General features: G+C 39.2%; 1 protein-coding gene across 7 annotated transcripts in view; it reads right to left on the bottom strand.

Annotated features, from left to right (window-relative positions):
• The window catches only part of LOC120957744 (pseudouridylate synthase RPUSD2-like), a 203,896-nt gene that overhangs the window by 26,261 nt on the left and 156,810 nt on the right, over positions 1-20,825 (bottom strand). For all 7 annotated transcript variants that reach the window (XM_040380097.2, XM_040380093.2, XM_040380096.2 and 4 more), the window contains 3 exons: positions 5,932-6,021; positions 1,413-1,500; positions 1,058-1,280 (listed from right to left, as the gene is read on the bottom strand). In XM_040380097.2, coding sequence (XP_040236031.2) covers positions 1,058-1,280; positions 1,413-1,500; positions 5,932-6,021 — 401 coding nt within the window. The remainder of the gene's footprint in view (positions 1-1,057; positions 1,281-1,412; positions 1,501-5,931; positions 6,022-20,825) is intronic.

Raw genomic sequence — 20,825 nt, 5'->3', positions numbered from 1 at the left:
CATTGCTTGTATGGCAATGAAATGAAAACATTAGTTTATCGTTAAATGTGTCGGTATGGTTATCATAAAATTTAAACTTTCTTATGCTATACACTCAGCGATTAATCGTAGTTGTAACTATTAACTGTCTACAGTAAATTCATCTTATCTTGTGTACGTGCATAAAGTTTTACTGCAGTTTGCCAGTTTCTACTGCTAGTTGAGATAATAGCATTTTTATTCGAGGAGTAAAAACTAAATTATAGTAGAACGCTTTGTAAGGTGTGGTTGCATTGCTTCTTTCATGTAATCCTTTCGAATGATTAGGAATTCACAATCGGAAATGGAACGCTGGAAGGAATGGCAAAAGCGTGGGAAATATGTGTAAGCATGAATGAATAGAGTTTGTAGTGACAGTGAGATATGTAGTTTTTGCATGTTTCAGGAAAGCTACAGTAAACTGAGTTTTTGAAATTGCTTGCATTTTTCTGACATTGTTTTTTTAAATAGTCCATATTTTAGCATATTTACAGTTGCAAGCTTGATTGCAATTTTGAAAATGTGGGATATAATTGATATTTGGCCGAATTCAGCAACACAGCTAATTGTGATTATTATTTCGAACGTTAACGGTACGAAGCTAACAGATACTTGCTTTGTTTTTGCAAGATGAAAAGCATCTCTCGAAAGAACGAACGAACATTCATTAACGACAATATGTGCTCAATATGAGCCGTGTTGTGTATAGGTAGAATAAGTGAAACAAGACTATAATTTTTTTTAATTTGATGTATAAAACAATTAATGCAGAAAACTTTCATAACACGATGAAAAAAGCATAAAAATTTACAGGAAAAAACGGATTTTTCTAAATTACACGGGAAAAGGGAACACTCTCGACAAGGATTGGAGCCTAACGAAGGAGAGGGAAATACTTAATGCTTGGAAATAGACATTAACATAAATCTTTTTACAGGTTTTGTTATGAAACCATAACAAACAAAATGGTGAATAAATAATGTATGTAAAACATACACATTTTCATCGATATAAAGTTATAAGTAATCAATAGATTTACCTGTGGACGATGTTCGCAAGGAGATCGTTATGCTTTAACCTATAGTCAGTTGGCACTTTTTCGTAGTTCACGGTTAGAGTACCTGCCTTAATGCACCGCTCGTACTCCTCGGCTGGATGGGCTCGAAATTCTCTAGCAAATACGTCCAGAATTTTCTCGCCTACCCAGCGTCCCTTAGTGAACGTAGTGAAAGTGAAATAGTAGGGATACACTTTCCGTAGGCCTGTTGAAGAAATGGAATAAGGCGTTACATTTTGTGGACAGTTGAAAAGGATAGCACTTCAAGACAGTCCGAGTTACGCTGATAGCTGCTAAACAAATGAATTGGTAGCACATAATTATGTTAATTACATACCATTTTCAATATAGTACGATGTTTCATGGTACCGTTCGTCGGTGAAACCGGGCCGTTTTGCTTTCAGTGCTTTGGTTTCCAGCTTAGCCTGCAAATTAAAAAAAATCAAAAGATCGATTTAAAAAAAAGCATTATACGTTTCAGTAGAAAAACAAAATTATGCCTCGGATGTATTATAATATTCGGATTACACTTTATGAGTCTTGGGATAATTTTATCCAATGTTCGTCCCAAAAAAAGAAAACAATTTCTTAGAAACAGGATGACTATAATTATACGTCAAATGCTCTTCAAGTTGCAAGCTTTTTACGATATCTGCGTTTGACAGGAGTCCATGATACCGGACAGAGACCTTTGACAAATAAGGATAAAGAGGAAAGTAGTGGCCTTATTCTACACCGAACGCTGTCATCCCCTGTCAACGACTTCAAATGAATTGGTCGAGATCAAACGATGTCATAAATAGGCAAGGGGAGTAAAAATAAACCCATGAACATTATGTTTACAACAAACGAGTGTGATAATATATTTTTTGTTTGTTTTGTAAACAGTTTTCGACGAGACTAAATATCAGCACGAATAAAAGTTTTATTAACTAACAAATACACACAGAATATGTTTACCCGTGTATGAGCAAATCATTTTGCTCCAAATTTCTTATCCATGCACAACGTAAAACATTCAAATTTTATATTTTGATTTCTGTTATAATCAAACACAGATTGAGCTATTCCGTGATAGCAATTGTGAGATGAAAAAAATGTTCACACCAAAAATGCACCGACAACAAAGAGTAAGCATTTGAAACTCTTTGTTTAGTTTACGCTTATAACGTAAGGCTAGCAAGCTGCTTAATGCAGTGGATTTCTGTTTATCATGGACTAGGAGCTAGAAATTGGTACACACATATTTCACATGAAAACTCACCCATTTCCACAAAAATACTGAAACCCATAGAAACGCGTGTCAAAACAACGGTACAACGGTGGTGGTGGAATATTGTGAATACATGTCACGCTCCTCTTTCTGGCTCGACACAACTCTTCTCTTTTGGAAAAGTTTTGCTAGTTCGTGTGCATGTCGACAAGATGTGCACTGCGCCTGGTAGTAGTTTGGTGAAGGAAGCGGAATAGTTTGTTATACAAAAATTGTACTTGCTTTGAACGAATTTCTTGTGAGGAAGTTTATCCATAGCCGCCGGATGTAAACCACAAGCACTGGAGTAAGTACAATGATAAACTCCTGTCCTATCCTTTTTTGTGTAGTTTTTGTTGTTGCTAGTGTGCAAGCGTTTTCATTTCACATGGTTCCATCTGCTAGTGTGGAAAGCTTACCCTACTTACATACGGTTCATTATATTTGCACTTGCTCTTCTTCATTTATGCCATACTGAAAGAACTTATTTGTCCACGGTTGGGACAATTCGGTGTCTATTCGGGATGTGTGTTGTTTCATGAAAAGGGACTGTATATTCTACCTTCTCACACAATATCAAAAAAATGTAACGGTCCTGTTGTCTGTGCAACGGTGCAGATTAGTATGCGAACAAAGATACTCAATTAGGTTGTAAATTTTATGAATTCTTTATGAAATATATCATTTTTCTTCTTCTTTGGCACAAAAACCGTTGTCGGTCAAGGCCTGTCTGTACCCACTAGTGAAGTGAGCTTGGTTTTAAGTGACTTATTGTTACCATAGCAGGATAGTCAGTCCTACGTACGGGGACACGGTCTATTCGAGGCTTGAACCCATGACGGGCATGTTGTTATGTCGTACGATGTTACGACTGTACCACCAGACCGGCCCCCATAATATTTCATTTCGCTACAAAAATACTACAATTTTAGGCACGTTGACACACAACTAGACCAACAGTATCGTTGAACAGATCCAAAACTCTACCAAAAAGCTGATATTCTCGTGGTCTGGAAAAGCCATCTGGTCTGTTGCAACAAGTTAATGGGTAATAAGAGATTATTCCAATAGACATTACCGTTTTGAATTTTATCCAAGAAATTGTTGCTATTTGAACTTGTTTTGAATTTATCCAACATGTCCATAGACATTATAAATAGACAATAAAAAATAACACGAGAGTATTACCCAAACATTTTTTAAGAATTTAAACACTCATTTAACGCTATGTCACAGCATTGCGATTTAGAGTCAGCATACTTTGCAAATTTTGATCGCTATTTTTGTTAATGCAAGAGATCTTCTATACTCAAACATAAAAACATGAGCAGAGTACATTATAATATTTAAATATTTTATAGCTTTTTACTTTTGTCTCAAGTAACGTCAAGTTTTCATTTCAATTTTCCATGTCAACTACGTTCAACAAGTAATCCGTTTTGCATTGCTGCTGAAATGAAATCAATATTGCGGTCAACGGCAGTGTGCCTATCAGTTTTACACACCAGCAAAAATGTACCCCCTTATAAGTAATCTTTCCACATCTTTTCACTTTATCCGTCGGCCGGTCGGTCGCTGCCAGCAGTACTTTAATAAACCATTTTGCAGTGTTTTTGCCGCGCTTTTACGCTTTGCCAATCTTCTGGACACCGATGCGAAACCATATTTTCCCAAACCAGACAACATTCATTGTTGTCATAAACAATAACCTTCCCCAGATCGGGTGGGCCTTTTATTAGACCATCGGTGCGCGGCAGAATGGCGGGGCCCATCGCGTTGGTACGCTCCACCTACACACTCGCAGCTACACCGACGATAAGGCCCGAATGCTTTACGCGCCCGACTGTTGCTCGATGTCCAGTAATGCTTCTTTTTTCTCCAACCTTGTTTCGCTTCTCGTTTGCTTCTCCCTTATTATCTTCTCACATCTTTAGTATTTACGTCGATGACCGAACCCCCTTCTCCCTGCTAGCCTCTAACGCATGGAAATTTGCATTCGTTCGGTTCTGGTTTCTGCAGGGTCTTCTGCTAAAGGAGGGTGATTTTCTGCTTTACACACTACATACACACACATACACGTAGTACTGTGCGCGCTGTCATACTTTTTCATTACGCCTGTTTAATAACGCACACTCTGTATTCGCCGTTGTATAAATTAGCGTTTTCAATTTCATCCTTCGTGCCGCACTGGCGATATTTACTTAATCACGCGCATCCTGGGTAACGCTCGGAATTTGCATTCAACCGCAGCTCACCGTACAACAAATCGTGCGCGTTCAGCCGGGCTGTATTTTACAATACACTACTACCCGGCAGGGCTCGCAACACTCGCGAATACGTCTCGGGAGTATGGCGTTTTTCTTGCGCGCGTCTTTCTTCTCCCCCTGCTTTTTGTAGCTTAGTAGCGTTGAGGGAGCAAAATTTATAACGTTTGGGATAGGAAGCAAATGGATTTGATCCAGCGCGGAATGTCTGACATTGGTTACAGTAACTAATTTTGCAAAGCTACGAAAACATTAATCCTACCCATCACACGCGGGAAAAGCGCGTTGATTGGAATGGCAAATATTTTCCACAAATTGGTATGAAATGAAGCGAAATATTTATCTGCAGGGCAAGTTACATTTCAATTACACCATGAGAGCTTGTGAATTTCATCTGTCGCTTTTGACAGATAATGTTAAAGTTAAATTTGGATTGATGTCTGTTTGGAGACAGTTATCGATTTGAATAATGAATATTGTAAGGCATCAAATATAACAACGCAACGATTAACATTGTTATGATATTGATTTTGGTAATAAAACAACAACAAAATGAAACCAATAAAAACATGTACACCAGCCTACAGAATCAACTGAAAATTAAACAAACAAAACAAAAAATCCTAAGTTAACAGTAACGTTTTCGCCAGCATCCATAAAGGTTCTCGCGCTGGTTATCGTCCGATCGCACAAACTGCAACCATTATCTTGATTGCTGCCTGACTGAGCACATCCATCGCGTGATGATGATGGTGTTTAATTAAAACGTGATCCAATATCCGATACGTGACAAAACACGCTCGATCATTAATCGATTTCCAGCACGCACCGCACATGGACGGGTGTGCCAATCGCTAAGGCTGGTGGGCTACACTACCCACGTCAAACCACCAGACGTAAGTGTAAGGCTGTCCCCTCTCACTCCCCACTACCGGCTCACGACCCATTTTGGCGTCTTTTCCTCACAACCGGATCTAAACTGTGTTCTTTTACAACAAATAATCCAACAGCAGTAAGCAGGTGTCGGTGAATAAAAAAAACACACCTCCCAGCTGAACGATAACAGTACGAACGACTGAAGGGTGTTTTTTAGTCCATGGATGCAAAACAAAAAGCTACTTTAGAATGTATTATACAAGAAGGCACAAAAAAACACACTCGATCACCGATACCTAGGTGGCCTGAGGGTGAATCCCTTTGTGGCCACGTTTCACTTAAAAAGTACACAAAGTAACATCCGAGTGAGAGACAGCGGGAAAGAAAAAAAACACAACAGCAGAAACACATACACACCAAGCTCACATCTAAAGCCGCAGCATCCTACTACGGGTGGTACGTACCTTTTTCAAATCCTTGACCGGTTCGCTTTCGTCCGCTTTTCGCTTCTCGGTTGAAACCAGTTTCGTTTTTTCCTTTTCCGTCATGATAATCTGCGGTAATGGGGTACACGATGATCGGCAGGATACCGGAAGCGGTTGGAATGATGATGATGGTTCGGACGCGCGCATTAGATGGCCGGGGATGGTTGGGATTGGAGACAAAAAAGAAAACAAGAAAGAAAATGCAAAATTAATCAAAACGAAACTTTGGGGACAATCGTTTTTTTTTTGGTTATGTGTTGTCGTTCCCTACGCGAATGTCATGTGCGTTACGAAAAAACGGACAAGTAAGAGGATAAAGGTGCTATGTGCCACTGCGCACGTATGTATTGAGCAACTGAAAACTGTTGCTTAGTGGACGGACGTGGGGTACGTTTATTTGAATGTTTTAAATATTTGTTTTGTCACATCACGGGCTGATTCGCTTTTACTGGGTTCGTTATTTGTATTACGGGCGTTTCATTTTATTTGAGCAAACTGGTAGGATAGATGGGTTGTCTACAGAGAGGTTGAGTTATTGGAAGCTGCAATGTACTGGCTGTAATGTTTGTGAACGTGAAGCAATAGTGCGCCATTTTCATATAACATTCGCCTTGTTTGCTGCTATTTACTGATTAGTTCTTGTAATGAATTGCTTTAATTACTTTCATATTATGCTTTATGTATTGTGCTCCTGGTTCAGCTCTAGTTTATGCGAAGCATATATGAATGTATTATATCCTTGCGTTGCGAATACGGCATGATTTAAAACCTTATTCAAAATATTTAAAATAAAGTACAATTATGTAAGCAATACGACCCAAGCCATCTCTATTCAAATTAGTTAAAAAAGGATCAAATAATTTTGTGAAAAACAACTTTTGAAACAATTAGGTACAAATACAGTACAATGCACTCAATGGATTGGAATGCTCGTTGAAAAAAACTATTTTTCCTGCAGTTGCTCACAAAAAAAGCAAAATAAAATTATAAAGTTTATAATCAAGATAGCTACGAAGTAAAATGGGTTCGTTTTTAAACCTTTTCCAGTATGCTTAACAAGATATGCACACAGCATAACATCTTTGAACTTTAAGTACGGCGTGCTGTTTCTCTGGGCGTCAACTACCTTGGGAGCACATTTCGCATAGCGGTTTAACCGAACGTAGATGATTTCGGATGCCAGGTGCAAGAAACTCGACAACGAGCTCTAACAAACTCGCACCGAACTAGTTCAAAGTTATTCTTCTGAGCTTTGTGGATTCCCAAAAGGATGCACAGAAATGCTTTTCTCCAACAACAAAAACAACGCTGTTGCTGTTAAAGCTAGCTTTCACTTAAACCCCTGCAAAGGCTTTCAATTATTCTGCCATTTTCCGGTTCTTTGCCAACTATTTCCTAACGAAAGGAAGGCTTTTTTTGTATTTGCCCGCCTTTATAACAAACAAAACAAACAAAAAACAAAAAGCGAAGAGTGAATGCAAGAATCGTCCAGAAAGACGAAACGAAAATCAAACAGCATCTCGATTGCAACACACCCATCCATTTTCAGTACGACTGAGGTGCTCGGAACAAGAGCGAGAGTTATTTCATACTGTTTGCTGAAGAAATAAGACGTTAGATGGTTGCCCAAAATCGGTGCAACGTCCGGATTGACTGTACCGAGCATCTGGCTGCAGCACAGAAGTTTGTTGACCGAAGGTATTAGCCACCGTAAGGTTTTGGGGTTTTGTTGGCCAAGATTTTTGACCGAAATGCGATTTACCGTTTAGCAGAGGAAAGTGAGCAACCCCACCCTAACCTCAACAGGGAAGTCTATCGGCTGCACATTCTTGCCGAGTAACTAGTGGTTTTGCAATGGTGTGTTTGTGTAACGAGGTAGCTTGGCTGAAGCAACGATGGAAAGTGGTTAAGTATTTGTTGAATTTCTTGAAATGTGAGAGACTTTATGGTGCAGAGTTTTGTAAATCATGATACATTGCAGATTGCTGCTTGTTTGTATTGTAGCTTGTATTTCTAGAGATTGATAGTGATGATGAATAATGTGTTGCAATTGTTGCGTTGAAAGTTATATATTTCATAAAAAAAAAATCAAAGTACCTCATTTCCTTCTAATTTATTTAAATATTTATTCAATTAAAAGTGCTTCAGTGGCCAATGATCTAATTCGTTTTTGGAGATAGTTTTTTTTGTTTCCTCATCTAACAATTAAATTCAATATTTCTTCTCTTCAAGTAAAATAGATACAAATATATAACAAATAGTCTAACTTAATTCACCTTTTATTATCATTGGAACTATGCTTTGGCAAGTGCAAATCGACCTTGAACAACGTAATTAAATTCATCGAACCAAGTTGATCAAGTTCATTCCGATAATAATTACTCTAACGAAGAGATCAACCAAATGAAGCACATCGTGCTTATAGCCAAACATCAAAACGCATTAGCAGGATTTTGTTCAACAATACTACACCTGAGTCGTGAATGCCTATCATAAGCGAAATATGTATGCGGTTACTGATTGCAGACGTTTGATCAGCGTACTATTACCATAACGCTCCCTTCCTCCTTCCATATCAGCAATGAGCAACCGCGAGACGATGAAAATTATTCTACACCTAGACACCGTTGATTCCTAGGGACTGACCACATTCTTCTGGATGAATTTCATCAGGCGATACTGCGTACAGATTTCAACAATGCTCGCCCATGTTGAACGCGACGTTCGGCCACAAAATGCAATTGCAATGCACAAATAGCATCATAATTTACGCTCTCGATTGTCACGCAGATCCTGTACTGTATCTGGAACAGTGGGCCGAGGTCAGCCTTGCCATAAATGTGTTCCGAAACAGGTTTCAGATGCAGATTTTAGCCGTTTTGATTGGTATTTGTGGTTTTTGGTGATTATTAGCCCGCAGGAGCGAGCGGTTTAACGTAAAGCAGAATATGAAAGTAAATGAAATAAACCAAAATTGGATTTCAGTTGAATTTACTTAACACTCACCTTCACGAGCGGTTAACATTGCAACTAATGTGTATAGCGTATATTTAAATTTATACAACGAATAGCATTTAAAATGGATAAATAGACCATGGATTATTATACAACAATAATCACAAAAAATAGATATAGATTGTGTATATAGATAAACTATCAACTATACAGACTACAAAAACCAAATTTAATTTCCAGTAATATCTCAATCATGTGTCCAGGAGGATTTTACTTGTGCATAATAAGATAAAATCCGTGTAGTTAAAGCAGATGTGCAAACATGCCCACATGGTTTGTTTTGCAAGCCACACACCGAATGTAAATAGAACAATATTTGGCTGAATGATATGGTCAGTTACAACCACAAACATAATCATGTTGCACATGCAATTTCTCAGTTCAGGGGCAAATAATCATAATAAATCTGCTTCATTATCATACACTGCTTTAAGCAAGTTTACATTTACTACAATTTGCAGTACCTTTTTGCTCATACTGTATTATGTGATAATGTTGGAATAATTTATCTCTGCATAGTATTTCAATTAAAACAAAACTAACATTAGTTTTAATAACAGCAATGGTAGGAATAAGACCGCCATATTCGAGAATAAACTGTCCTAATTACAGATATATTGTATATATTCCAGGTCCTTAAATAGCATATTAATTCAATTATGTTTATTAACTTTTAACATGCATCACTCGTTGATAGGAACAGCAATGATATAAACGTATTTTTGTACATCTAAAATCTTGAGTTTGTCCAATAGTATACCTTACACTAGTAAAGGAAACCCCAAAAAAATAACACGAGCAGTTAAGATTGCAGTATGAAGTAAATGTTCATGAAAAACACAAAACAATACTCCCAAATAGGCCGAATGCGCAGCAAGTTATGATTGTTTCGTGCCTTCATTCGTTTCCCCGGTTTTATGCCAATGCAGTAGCAATCAAAAATCGACACCCCTTCCCCCACCACATTACGCGATGGCTAGGAGAAACTAATTTATGACGAGGCAAATTTTATTGCTTCGTTGTCGCCCTCAGCACCTCAGCACCGGCGACGAAGGATTTCCCATCCCGCTGGCCAAATAATGTGTTCTCCCAAAGGCCTAGAACGAAAAACAGCCGGACGGAGCAACTTAATGGTGGAAAAGCGATAAAAGTATTGATTTTTATTGTTTCAACAGCTCGCTCGAGTACTTGATTGACGTCGAAATTAGTATCCAAACTTCGAGGGTTCGATGCCAAACTCAACAACAGCAACGGTAGGGAGGGGGTAGCCCGGGTGAATGTTTGCCGAAATGGTTAAATACGTTTGACCCCAAAAAACAAACAACTTAGCAACGGCGTCGTGGTTGAGGTGTTGGGTGGAGTTTGGGTTCTGGGTAATAATAGCAGCAGCCGCACTTCGTAGCAACCGTTCCAAGAGTTTAATATTTTTGTGTTTCGAATGCAACGGTGTTCAAACACACGGATCAGACAGTAAGTAGGTCGTATTAAAAAGATATGGGTTTTAAAATTCAATTTAGACTTGAGTTCAAACAATTGACTGCACTACTACCTTCTCGTGTTTCTGTCACCTTTAACTATCTGGAATAACCATCCCTTCTTTGCAGACATCTCAGATGAAGAGTCCGGCTCTGAATAGCTGAAACATACTTTTTTTGTTAATCTCACCACACCAGAAAAATCCTATCCTTTCCTTTCTTTCCGACTGTACATATCCATGACCTTCTTTCTCTTTGTGCTCTGATTTAGGATGAGCAAAAGTTTCTGTAAGGACGAAATCCGAGCTGTTTCAGAAAAAGGAAAGCCTATCTCTCGCAGCTGCTTATGCGGATGAGCTGGGCTGCAACTGTGAATGGGTGCGACGTAGTAGGTAGAAGATTTATGGAGCTATATTTTATGAAATTATAATTATGTAGACAGAGAATAAACTTCTCACCATTCCCTTGTGTCTTGCGCTGGTAGGGTAGAGTTCCCTTAAAGATACGCCACCCGAGCAGAGTGTCTTCTGGGACAATCAGTGCAAAAAGTGGCCGTATAAAGACGACTCGACGGCGAGGCAAGCTCGGCACCTCGTAAGGCCAACGACTTCTTCCTGGGTGAGACGCCGTGACACTAATTTTTGGCGAGCAACTTTTTCGTATGAATATAAAGCTGTAATTAAATAACAGTCTCTTGCACCGGGTTTATGCTCAATTTCCATTTCTGGCGTAATGTAACGAGTACCATGGAGGGCAGGACTGCCAATCAATCATGTTCAGTTTTGAGAACGAGGCTTTCTATCATTTTCTAAATCATTTTTACACGTACATACTTCAGTACGTTAATTTGAGGATGGAATTTAAGCCAGGTATGATCATAGCTTCAATGATCCAAGTAAATATTGATTAGCGAAAATTCTAGCAGAGCGTTGATATAACGTTATCCATTGTGAATAATAAATCATGCAACGTGAGCATGAGTACCCCCTAAACAAAAGCGAAAACACATTTTGATGATTGAATTTAATGCTGATTGCGAATGTTTGGAGATTTTTTTACTTAACAATTTATAATTATTCTCTTCAAAAACTCGAAAATATTAAAAAAACAACTAACGAACAAACACAAAATCCGAACAATGTGTTTTCGATGTTTTTCTGTTGCATTTTAAAGTTCAAATGCTAAGCAGCTATAGGTAAGAAACTCTGTAGATAGTAGGGTGTCGTGCAGTTATTCCCATGTATGATTTTAGTTTACCCTATGAAAACTGTTTTCATATGGTGCTGAAAGTCGATTGGACTGCAATAAACTGCTCCCTTATGCATATGTAGAATGCGAGCAACACACAGAAGTTACGACCAGACCAGAGAATGGCAGGTGAAGCAGTGAGGTAAGTTATTTCATGAACGCTATGCTATATTGCTTCCTATTGGGATTCATGACAGAAAAGTAGTTTGTTTATTCGCAAGCAAGTATATCCGCCTGGCCCATTCGGCCAACCCTCACTGGCCACCGAAGCCTAACATGCGCCTCCCATGCAAACAGTTAAATCACATCGGTGTCGCTATGCACACAGACAAAAACCCTCAAACCACGACACCAAAGCACTTCCCCTTCGGCTTTTCCCAGGATACGTGCCATCGGACTGAACAAATAGTACACTATGCAGCGCACACCAGTTGGCCAGATTTGCTCACGGTGTACGGTGCGCGCACGGGTGGACGGTTAAGAAACAGCAAAATTCAATTTAAAATAAATTTAATTTCATTGTAAACTTCCAGCCCACAGGAAACATGACCCTAGTGTACTACTAGGAGTGTTGCAGGCTGATGTGTGTACTCTCTCGAGATGACAGGGCAGCGTCAGGTAAGATTTCGGTGCCTCGAGTAAGCGAGCTTTTGAATAATGTCGAAGAAAGCCAAACATTTTGTTTCCTTTTCCGTTTCACCCCGTTGTCCGCACTTGTTTATCCGTGCCAGAGCAAATAGTGACGCCACACACACAGTACATACATGACTCGATTGTGCATGCTAATGAAAGATAAAACGGGACGGAAATCGGACATTTGTGTGCTGCATGAGAAGTGTACTGCAGAGGAAACTGCTTGCAGAACGCTTTTTCTAGCCAATAATCATGCCAACAAAGTACATATGCTACAAGTTGCCACAGCACAGTGACCTGTGCCAACGATTTTGCTGGCCAAATGAACCATGAAAACGTGTGTGTGTGTGTTACCATTCATCTGCTAAAGGTTATATGTTGCAGTTGTTTATGTAAGTCATCCCGGGAGGTTTGAGGTATAATAAAACGGGAAGAAATGTCCGGCTTTAGTCTACGGCTACCTTTAGCGAGTTTGAACATCTTTAACACTGTGCTCAAGTGAGCAGAACGTTTTTCACATAGTCAGTGCCTAAAAACTAAATTGAGCATGAAAAAGTGAGCTCACAATTTCTAGATTTATATTTTCAACTATTTCCTAACTTGTGTAAGCCTACACCTGACATTTTAAGAGTAATCTTGCAATGCATCATTACCAAAGAGCGTAAGAAAACATTTATCCGTGAGTAGTGTTCCTTACTTTTCTTTGTAGTTCCTCTTGGACCATGATGCATATCAACGTGGGACGTTATATTCACCACGCCACGGTGCTATGCCAAGCGCACCATCATTCATAATCTTTGAGCACCTCTGTCAATGATGGTGACTTCATATACGGCATATCAGACACGCGAAGAGCTCGAATGAGTAAATCGCCTGTCGCTCACCTGCAACATGCAGCAGAAGCAGCACCACCACCGACCGAAGGCAACCGTGCATGTCGAATACTTTAAGGATGTCATGCTTCTGGCTCATGTGCACCTTTCCGTTTTTTCTTCCTCTGAAATCCTTTCCGTTCACCTTCGAGTCATTCTTCTCGGCTGTAAGCATCGACGAGGTATACTTATACACATACCAGTACTTGCTTGCTGTTTCGGTTGCAACATGGCAGCAACATTTCTGTGATGGCTTTTGAGGTAAACCTCTTCCACGGAACAACATCAGCAGGATGGTGGTGGTTGCACATCGATCTAGCATTTGCGCATCAACACCCGCCAAAACGATTCCACCGAACTTTAATGCCACCATTGCTGGTTACACTGTTGCCGTAGGAAAGGCAGGCTGCTTTCACATCCATGGCCTTGGTGGCGAAAACGTGTACAAACGGCAGCACGAGAGCGAGCGGGGCGGGATGGCGGCGGCGGCAGCAGCAAAATGAAATATGCAAAGCCGTTTTCATTCTGCCTTAACACGTAAAATATTAGAAACCATCGGACGGTTCAGTGGAGTGTACCCAACCCTTTACCTAACCCCACTGTTCGTCCCACGCTGCTGGACGGATTAAGGATGGTGTGTCGACGCAAGAAAGCGAACGCAAAAGGAGAGCACCACTTCAGTGAGGTTATCATAGGTGGATCTACATCATTGGGAAGGGTCCATATTTTAACGCACCGATGGAATACGGCGAAACAATTTTAAGCAGCCGCACCTAGCGAACCATAAACTAGATGCATTCACAGTCCAACGGAAGAAAAATGTGCTGCCGCAAAATGACAAAAGATGCGATAAAGTCACACGGGTTAGTAACATTGAGTAACGGGCGTTACATTGAAGGGATGAAAAATGGGCAACATTAAATGGTGAGCGTCAAATTGAACAGAGCAGAATAAGTGTTTTGATCTGAATTCCTCCCTATTCTACTGGCTAGAGTTTGTATTATACAGGGTAGTGCGTGAAATGATTATTATTGTGTTGCAGCGATTATGATTGCATTTGGTAATATAAATCTCTTTCTACAGGTATTAAAAAAATCGATGTAAGAAAAGAATGTTGTAATTGAGAAACATTTAAATAATGCCAATTATTTGATGAAATATTTCAAATCAGATCTATATCGAGAAACCGAAACAAACCTCTGCTCCTTACACACATAACCAAGCCAAATGGTAGGATTTTGTTGAGAGAACACATTTGCTCACCTGAAATTGAAAGAAAAAGCAAAAAATATTATTAGTTTCATATCTAAAAACTACTACTTTTTATAGTAATCACGTAAAGCTAATGTTCTACGACACACATTTTTTTTAGTGTCCTAGAACTTTTCAACACAACAATAGATGGCAGTTTACTGCTGCACGTGTTTATTTTACTTTCGTAATGAGCCTTCGGCAGTCAGGAATTCATGAACATGGACCAACACATTTCTGAATCCATGGGTGTAATTAATTTTCAAACTTTAACAAAACGCCCCGAGAGCGGAAGATCGAAAATAAAACAAACGATTCGAAACGAACAAACGAGTGTGGGAAGTTGTATGTAAGGCTGCAAATAGTCTGCTGAATAGAGGAGCTGAAACAAAAAAAAACACGCACACACAGTCCCAAATAAATCTATAACAAAAAAAAAAAGTACGGCCACGGGGCGGGGAAACGAAAATTCAGGGAAACGCAAAGAATGTTTAAACAATACCGGCAAGCGAGACACAAAAGCTGACAGAACCATTAGACAACAGTGGAAAAAGGTACACCACCAGTGTGGGGAGCGGCCCAAACAGGAAACCATTCACGCAATCGGCCGTGTCCGTTTCGACAACCGCAAACCGGCCGCGTGTAGGTTGCGCCGGGCTGTTTATTTTTAGCTGTTTCTAAACGGGACCACGAGCTCGGTGGGGTCTTGTCTTTCACACAAGCCCCGGGACGCTAATGCAGTCCCTGAGTTTGAGCTAAGAGAAAAAAAAATGCACATACACACACACAAACTAGGGGCTAACTTGCAAGGGCAGAGATGAAAGCCAAAAAAAATAAAAGAAATAACACACACACACACACAACAGATAAAATTTGAGTAAAACGAACAAAAACTTTGACCGAATTTTGAATGGAGCAGCATGGTGGTTTACTACACAGCGGTGGTTTGACCACATTGCGTTAGAGCAGCCGGTACGAGGGATGGATTATAGAATGAGAACAGCACCAGTTTTAAACTTGAAAGAAAACGGTCGGCTGACAATAACATACAGGCCATAGTGTAACGCCAGATCGTTCGATGACGATGTCCGGACGCGAGACACGGAGATGTACCTATGGCATTGAAATCATCTACATCTTACAACACGGCTATACACAAAAGCAATAGAAGCAATGAGTAAGTGAATGATTTCACAACCAAAAATATGGAAGAAGAAAAAACAGTCTATTTGTTAACTGATAACTGATTATTAATACAGTGAAATCTCTCTAAAATGTAGTCTCTGCAAGATAAATTGTTTCTTAGAGGTGAGCATTTTCACGGTCCAGTCATATTTAATACATTTTAATTCTCTTCAAGATGAATGTCTCCCTAAGGCGAATATCTTTCAAGTTGCATTTGGCAGCCGAAGTTCTCTAAGGCATTGGTCTAATCTTGTTGCGCGCAACAATGTTGCTGACAAAATGTATGGATTTGACACCTAGCGCAACTTTGTTGCTGATCAAATTCAAACCAATTTGATTTTTGTCTAGCAACGTTTTATATTTACCTTGGTAATGTTTATGGGGCATATGAAATGACACAGCAGCAGTGTGTGTGTTTTGTTGACATCTGCTAAATATGGAATTTAATCATTTGTAGTACCGTTTTTGGTGTATATATTATGATTTCAACGTTTTAATCAGCAGGTGGATGATAACAAATAAACTCAGAGTTGATAATTGCCCTGCTTTTTGGCGCTATACGATGTCAATTCCAAATGTTGCCAGCAGCATTCATAGACCACCTCAGCGATATGCTTCCGAGCAACAATGTTGCGTGCAACAACATTAGACCAATGCCGAAGATGAATTTTTGGATGACGGTTCACAAAAATATTGAAATATTGATTGAAAAAAATAATGCCATTTTTCCCCGTGATTTCTTGGATACTTCATAGCAACAACTACATTAGTTTTCTTCAAAATGAATGTCTCTGTAAGCTGAAATCTGTTGAAGATTAACCTTAGAGAGATTACATTGTATTAAAAATTATTTTATTGAATACTTTACTGTTATTGAAAAGTAAGAACAGTTATTATTCAATGAAGCCAAAACGTTTATAGATACATGTTTTATAAACTATATTGACATCATGCACATTGTTGACTACTTTTGAATTTTACGTCCATGGCTAAATCATAGAATGTAAGCATATGATTGGATTATGGATGTGTGCAAACGAGAACAAAACGATATTGATTTTGGTTAAAAATTTAAAGCAAGTAACATAACTTTCTATTACGTTGAAACATAAGTTTTAATAAACTTAACTTGCTTCTATGTACTTCATAAAGCTATATAAATGGGATTTACTACGCCATGACATATGATATCCGTTCAATCAGACACGATCACACGCACAAAAGGTGCGAAACGGATCGACCCCATAATAACCAAACGATACCCTTAAAAAATATTACATTTATCTTTACAGCGAGACGGGGAAGGTTTTTGTTCTGTTACGAATTTCAACCGAAAAACCTTCGAACTACTACACCGTTGTGCGGACGGGCCATCTCTGCTGGCGGCCTATCGTTGAACAGATATCAAGATAAATTGTATTAAATATATTTTTCTGATTTATGAGCCCATGTGTGGTATCGGCACTGTGGGACTCTCGACGCAACCCTATTAGGAAGGGTAGTTTGCTATTTTCAGGCTCTACCCATTTGTAGGGAATCTTTTTCACTTTTTATACACTGCAAGAAAAACATGACAAAAGAAGTCTATGATATCATGCTAAGAATTTTGTGCTGTAAGGCATCATTTCGGTGTAGATAAAATATATCAGGTTGATGCTTTCGTTTCACCTTTTTTATTTCAGCTTGATACGAAAAAGGATACGTAACTTTATCAGGCATTTCTTTTCTTACTGTATCGAATTGTTTCACTTTTGAAGGTCATTCACTTATGTTGGGGATTTGCAGCAAAGTTCGACGTTCGTTCATTCCTTGAATTGAAAGCGTCTTAAAACTACTTAACTAAAAACTGAGCATTGTTAGAGCAGTTGAGCTAAATGATAATTTGACTGTTGAAACATACGACACCCTTCGGCAATTCGTACGTACCCTATGAACAGAAGAGTTGTGCCTTCCACGATCGTGCAACATGTTGCGCAATTTCTTCCATATAATCGTTAACTTTTAAAATCTCATTTCATTTATCCGAACGCTTCTCGGGCTTATGGTAGGCGGGAACGGAAGTAAAGAACATCATTTTTCTACCCTGTCGATTAAGCACTCAATCGGGGGAGGGCAACCGTCAGAATCGTAACATTTTATTGAACGATCTCGGAATGATTTGAAACCTATCGTTCACTACCCTGCCGGGAGCAAGCAGTTGGACTGTGTGGATGGTCATAAGAATCACGCTGTAACGAGCTTGAATCAGAGCAAATATAAAGCTCGTTTGGGAAACTCTCCCTCAGCGCAGATGATAGTAATGGGGCAATTGGATAATGATTATGACTCTCGGCCGAGAGAAAAGATAAGCAACACACTGAACAGTTGGAGGTAAAAATTGTATGTTTCAAGAATTGCCTTGCTTTCTTCTGTTTTTTTTCATAAAATAGAGCTAAATAAAGCAATTTTATGGGGATAAAAAAAAACTAAGAAAAATCTGGTGGTTTTAAATATATGCATCACAAAACATTTATTTGCAACATTCATTTATGATTAAGAAGAAGACTATTAATTAACAGTGCAACAGCTATTTAATCAGAAACATGAAAGCTTATGATCAAAAGCAACATCACGGACATGGATTTTATCGATGGTAATGGTTATGGATGGAAATGGTAATAAAGTCGATGTTTTGCGCTGTTCGTATAATCTGTGTAAGTGAATGTACCGTCGCCCTGAGGAATTATAGGAACGTCTATGGAAAATTGCTTCATAAAAACAGTCAACAAGCAGCCGCTGTAATGGGTTCCAATTTATCGTTCTCATAAAACACACTTTTATGATTTAATTGCAGACAAAATGAAAATTCTATAGCAGCACGCGAAAGCATCTGCAAGACGGCAAACGTATTACGAGTGAATCAAACGAAAGATATCTGCTTTAGAAAATCTACTGTAGAACAGGGTAATTAGTTTTTTATAGTAATAAAAGTATAGCAAACATGTTTTTCCCAGCTTTCAAAAATTAGGGATTATTTTATGCATTTCTAAGGGGCACACGAAAGCATGAGTAACAACATCTCTGACCAATTGGACAATATTTTAATGACAGGTTTAATTGCGACTTTTAATTCCTGAAGAATAGCCTTTTCATGTATAACGCACTTATAGCCATTAAAGACAAAACATATGACAGTTTACATAAAAAAGCAACAAATTGGTGAAATATTCTAAATAACAGAGATGCTTTAACAATAGCATACAAAATATGCGGATAGCCTTGCGATTGCCAAAGGTCTCTCCTATTCTACAGTACCAACGATTACCAACGGCAGTACGAAAGGCCCACCAGAGCCATAAAAAAAGAAAAGACAGTACCCAAAGCAATCGTTTTGAATTTTTATGTTCACCCACGTCCGCTTTCGCTTGCGCATACGTTGGCTGTGAATCGTCGTAGACGTTGCTGTTGATATGTCGGTGACGCGAGCGTATTTTGACAGCCAATTGAAAGCAACATCCTAGCAATCCCAGCGAGACGTTGATAATGGACCGTTATTAAAATGCTTCTTCACTTTAGCAGAAGCTATTAAAATGGTTTGCTGCGTGTAGCCGACGGTTTACGGTGATTAGAAAGTTCGCTTTACCATCTGAGGAAATCAGACATTGCAGCAAGCAGAAGATCCTGTAAGCGAAGTTTTATTTTCGTTGAATCTAGAAAAGTACGTTTTTTGATAACATTCAATTCTACGACCATCATGGAGCCTTCGAGCAAGAAAATTGGTTAATGTATGCAGACGACGTTTTCATTCTGTTTAGCTGTGGGAATGTCAAAGTGCCGATACCCGAGCAAACATTTACGCGAACGATACATCAACAAACACACACGGAAATTGTAGCAATATATTTACATCTTCACAATTCACATCGCCACACTCACACAAACATTCTGAGACAGATTTGCTATAGATGCTTTTTGAAAATCTGTTTAGTATGGTACCGTATGTGAAACGTGTCGATCGATTTTTCTCTCTAGCTAAAGGAAAACCATACTTATTATCATTACCAGCTAACGACACATCGAGTGCGAGATCTTCCAACACGTCGGGCGTATTCCCAGCACAAGCTTTCGTAAGAAGGAACTCTGTGCCGCGAATGTGTGCTCTATTTCATTTTCAATTTTTATATCATACCACAACGCTTCGCCACATAAATTTGCATGTGTCCCATTTGCACAATAAGCAGTCAGCATAAAAATTTGTTTTCCTCTCGCCGGCAGCGAATGGCGGCGGCACATTATCGGAACCGCAAAAAGTCGACGGGGATAAAAAAAAGGATTATGAAATCCTCCCGAGACGGAACATTAACGAGAGATGCATTGTCATGCGGTTCTTCGTTCGGCGTCGTTAACGAAGAGAGAAATAAATCCGACTTCTTTCGCCTGTTTTCGTCGCTGTTTTACGGTCGCAGCTTTTAAAAAGGGACGGGTATAACGAAAAGTAACGATCGGTTAAATCAAAAAGGGAGAATTATTCAAACAACCAGTCTCGAAATTCAAGCTGCAAGGAAATGCCGTAAGAGCTCTCCACAGCGGCACTGTGGCGATGGGAACCAGGAGAGGAACCAATAAATACGTTGCGCCGTACGCGGCAGTAAAATCGTTACAAGTTCAGGTTCAAAGCGGGAACAGCAACAATTAGACTGTATTTACCATGCCCAAAAATTGGCCGATTTAAACCGGTCGCCAAGACACAAACACACTCACACACATTTTGATTTCAACAGTGCAAAACGACCACGTTTGAAGGTCAATTATGTGCGATGAATCGGTGAACGTAAGGCTATCACAGCATCGGAAAGGTGAAACACATGGGCACTTCATTCGCTTAAAGCAGTGCAATCTCAGATTCGTACTAACGTTAAACGTACGTGCAAGCACGAAAGAAATGTAGAATAAGAGGGGAGGGGGGGGCGAATATGACAGACAGTGAGAAGGTTAACTAACAGTGGTATGAACCCAAGAGAACGTACAGAATGTTAGGTTAGCTTTTTGAGACGTTTTCAACCGAAAAAAAAACGAAAGCGAAAATGTCTTAAATGCAATAAAATTTTCTTGCTGAATAAAGTACTAAAATGGTAACTAGGGTGGTAATGCAAGAAAAGCAGAACAAAAAATTCTCACAGGTACGAAAGCTTTTCATCCCGGCTAGACGGTTGAT

This window comes from Anopheles coluzzii, chromosome 3 (assembly GCF_943734685.1).
Source record: "Anopheles coluzzii chromosome 3, AcolN3, whole genome shotgun sequence".
NCBI lineage: Eukaryota > Metazoa > Arthropoda > Insecta > Diptera > Culicidae > Anopheles > Anopheles coluzzii.
The sequence above is the reverse complement of the archived record's forward strand: the minus strand, read 5'-3'. Positions and strand labels throughout refer to the sequence as shown.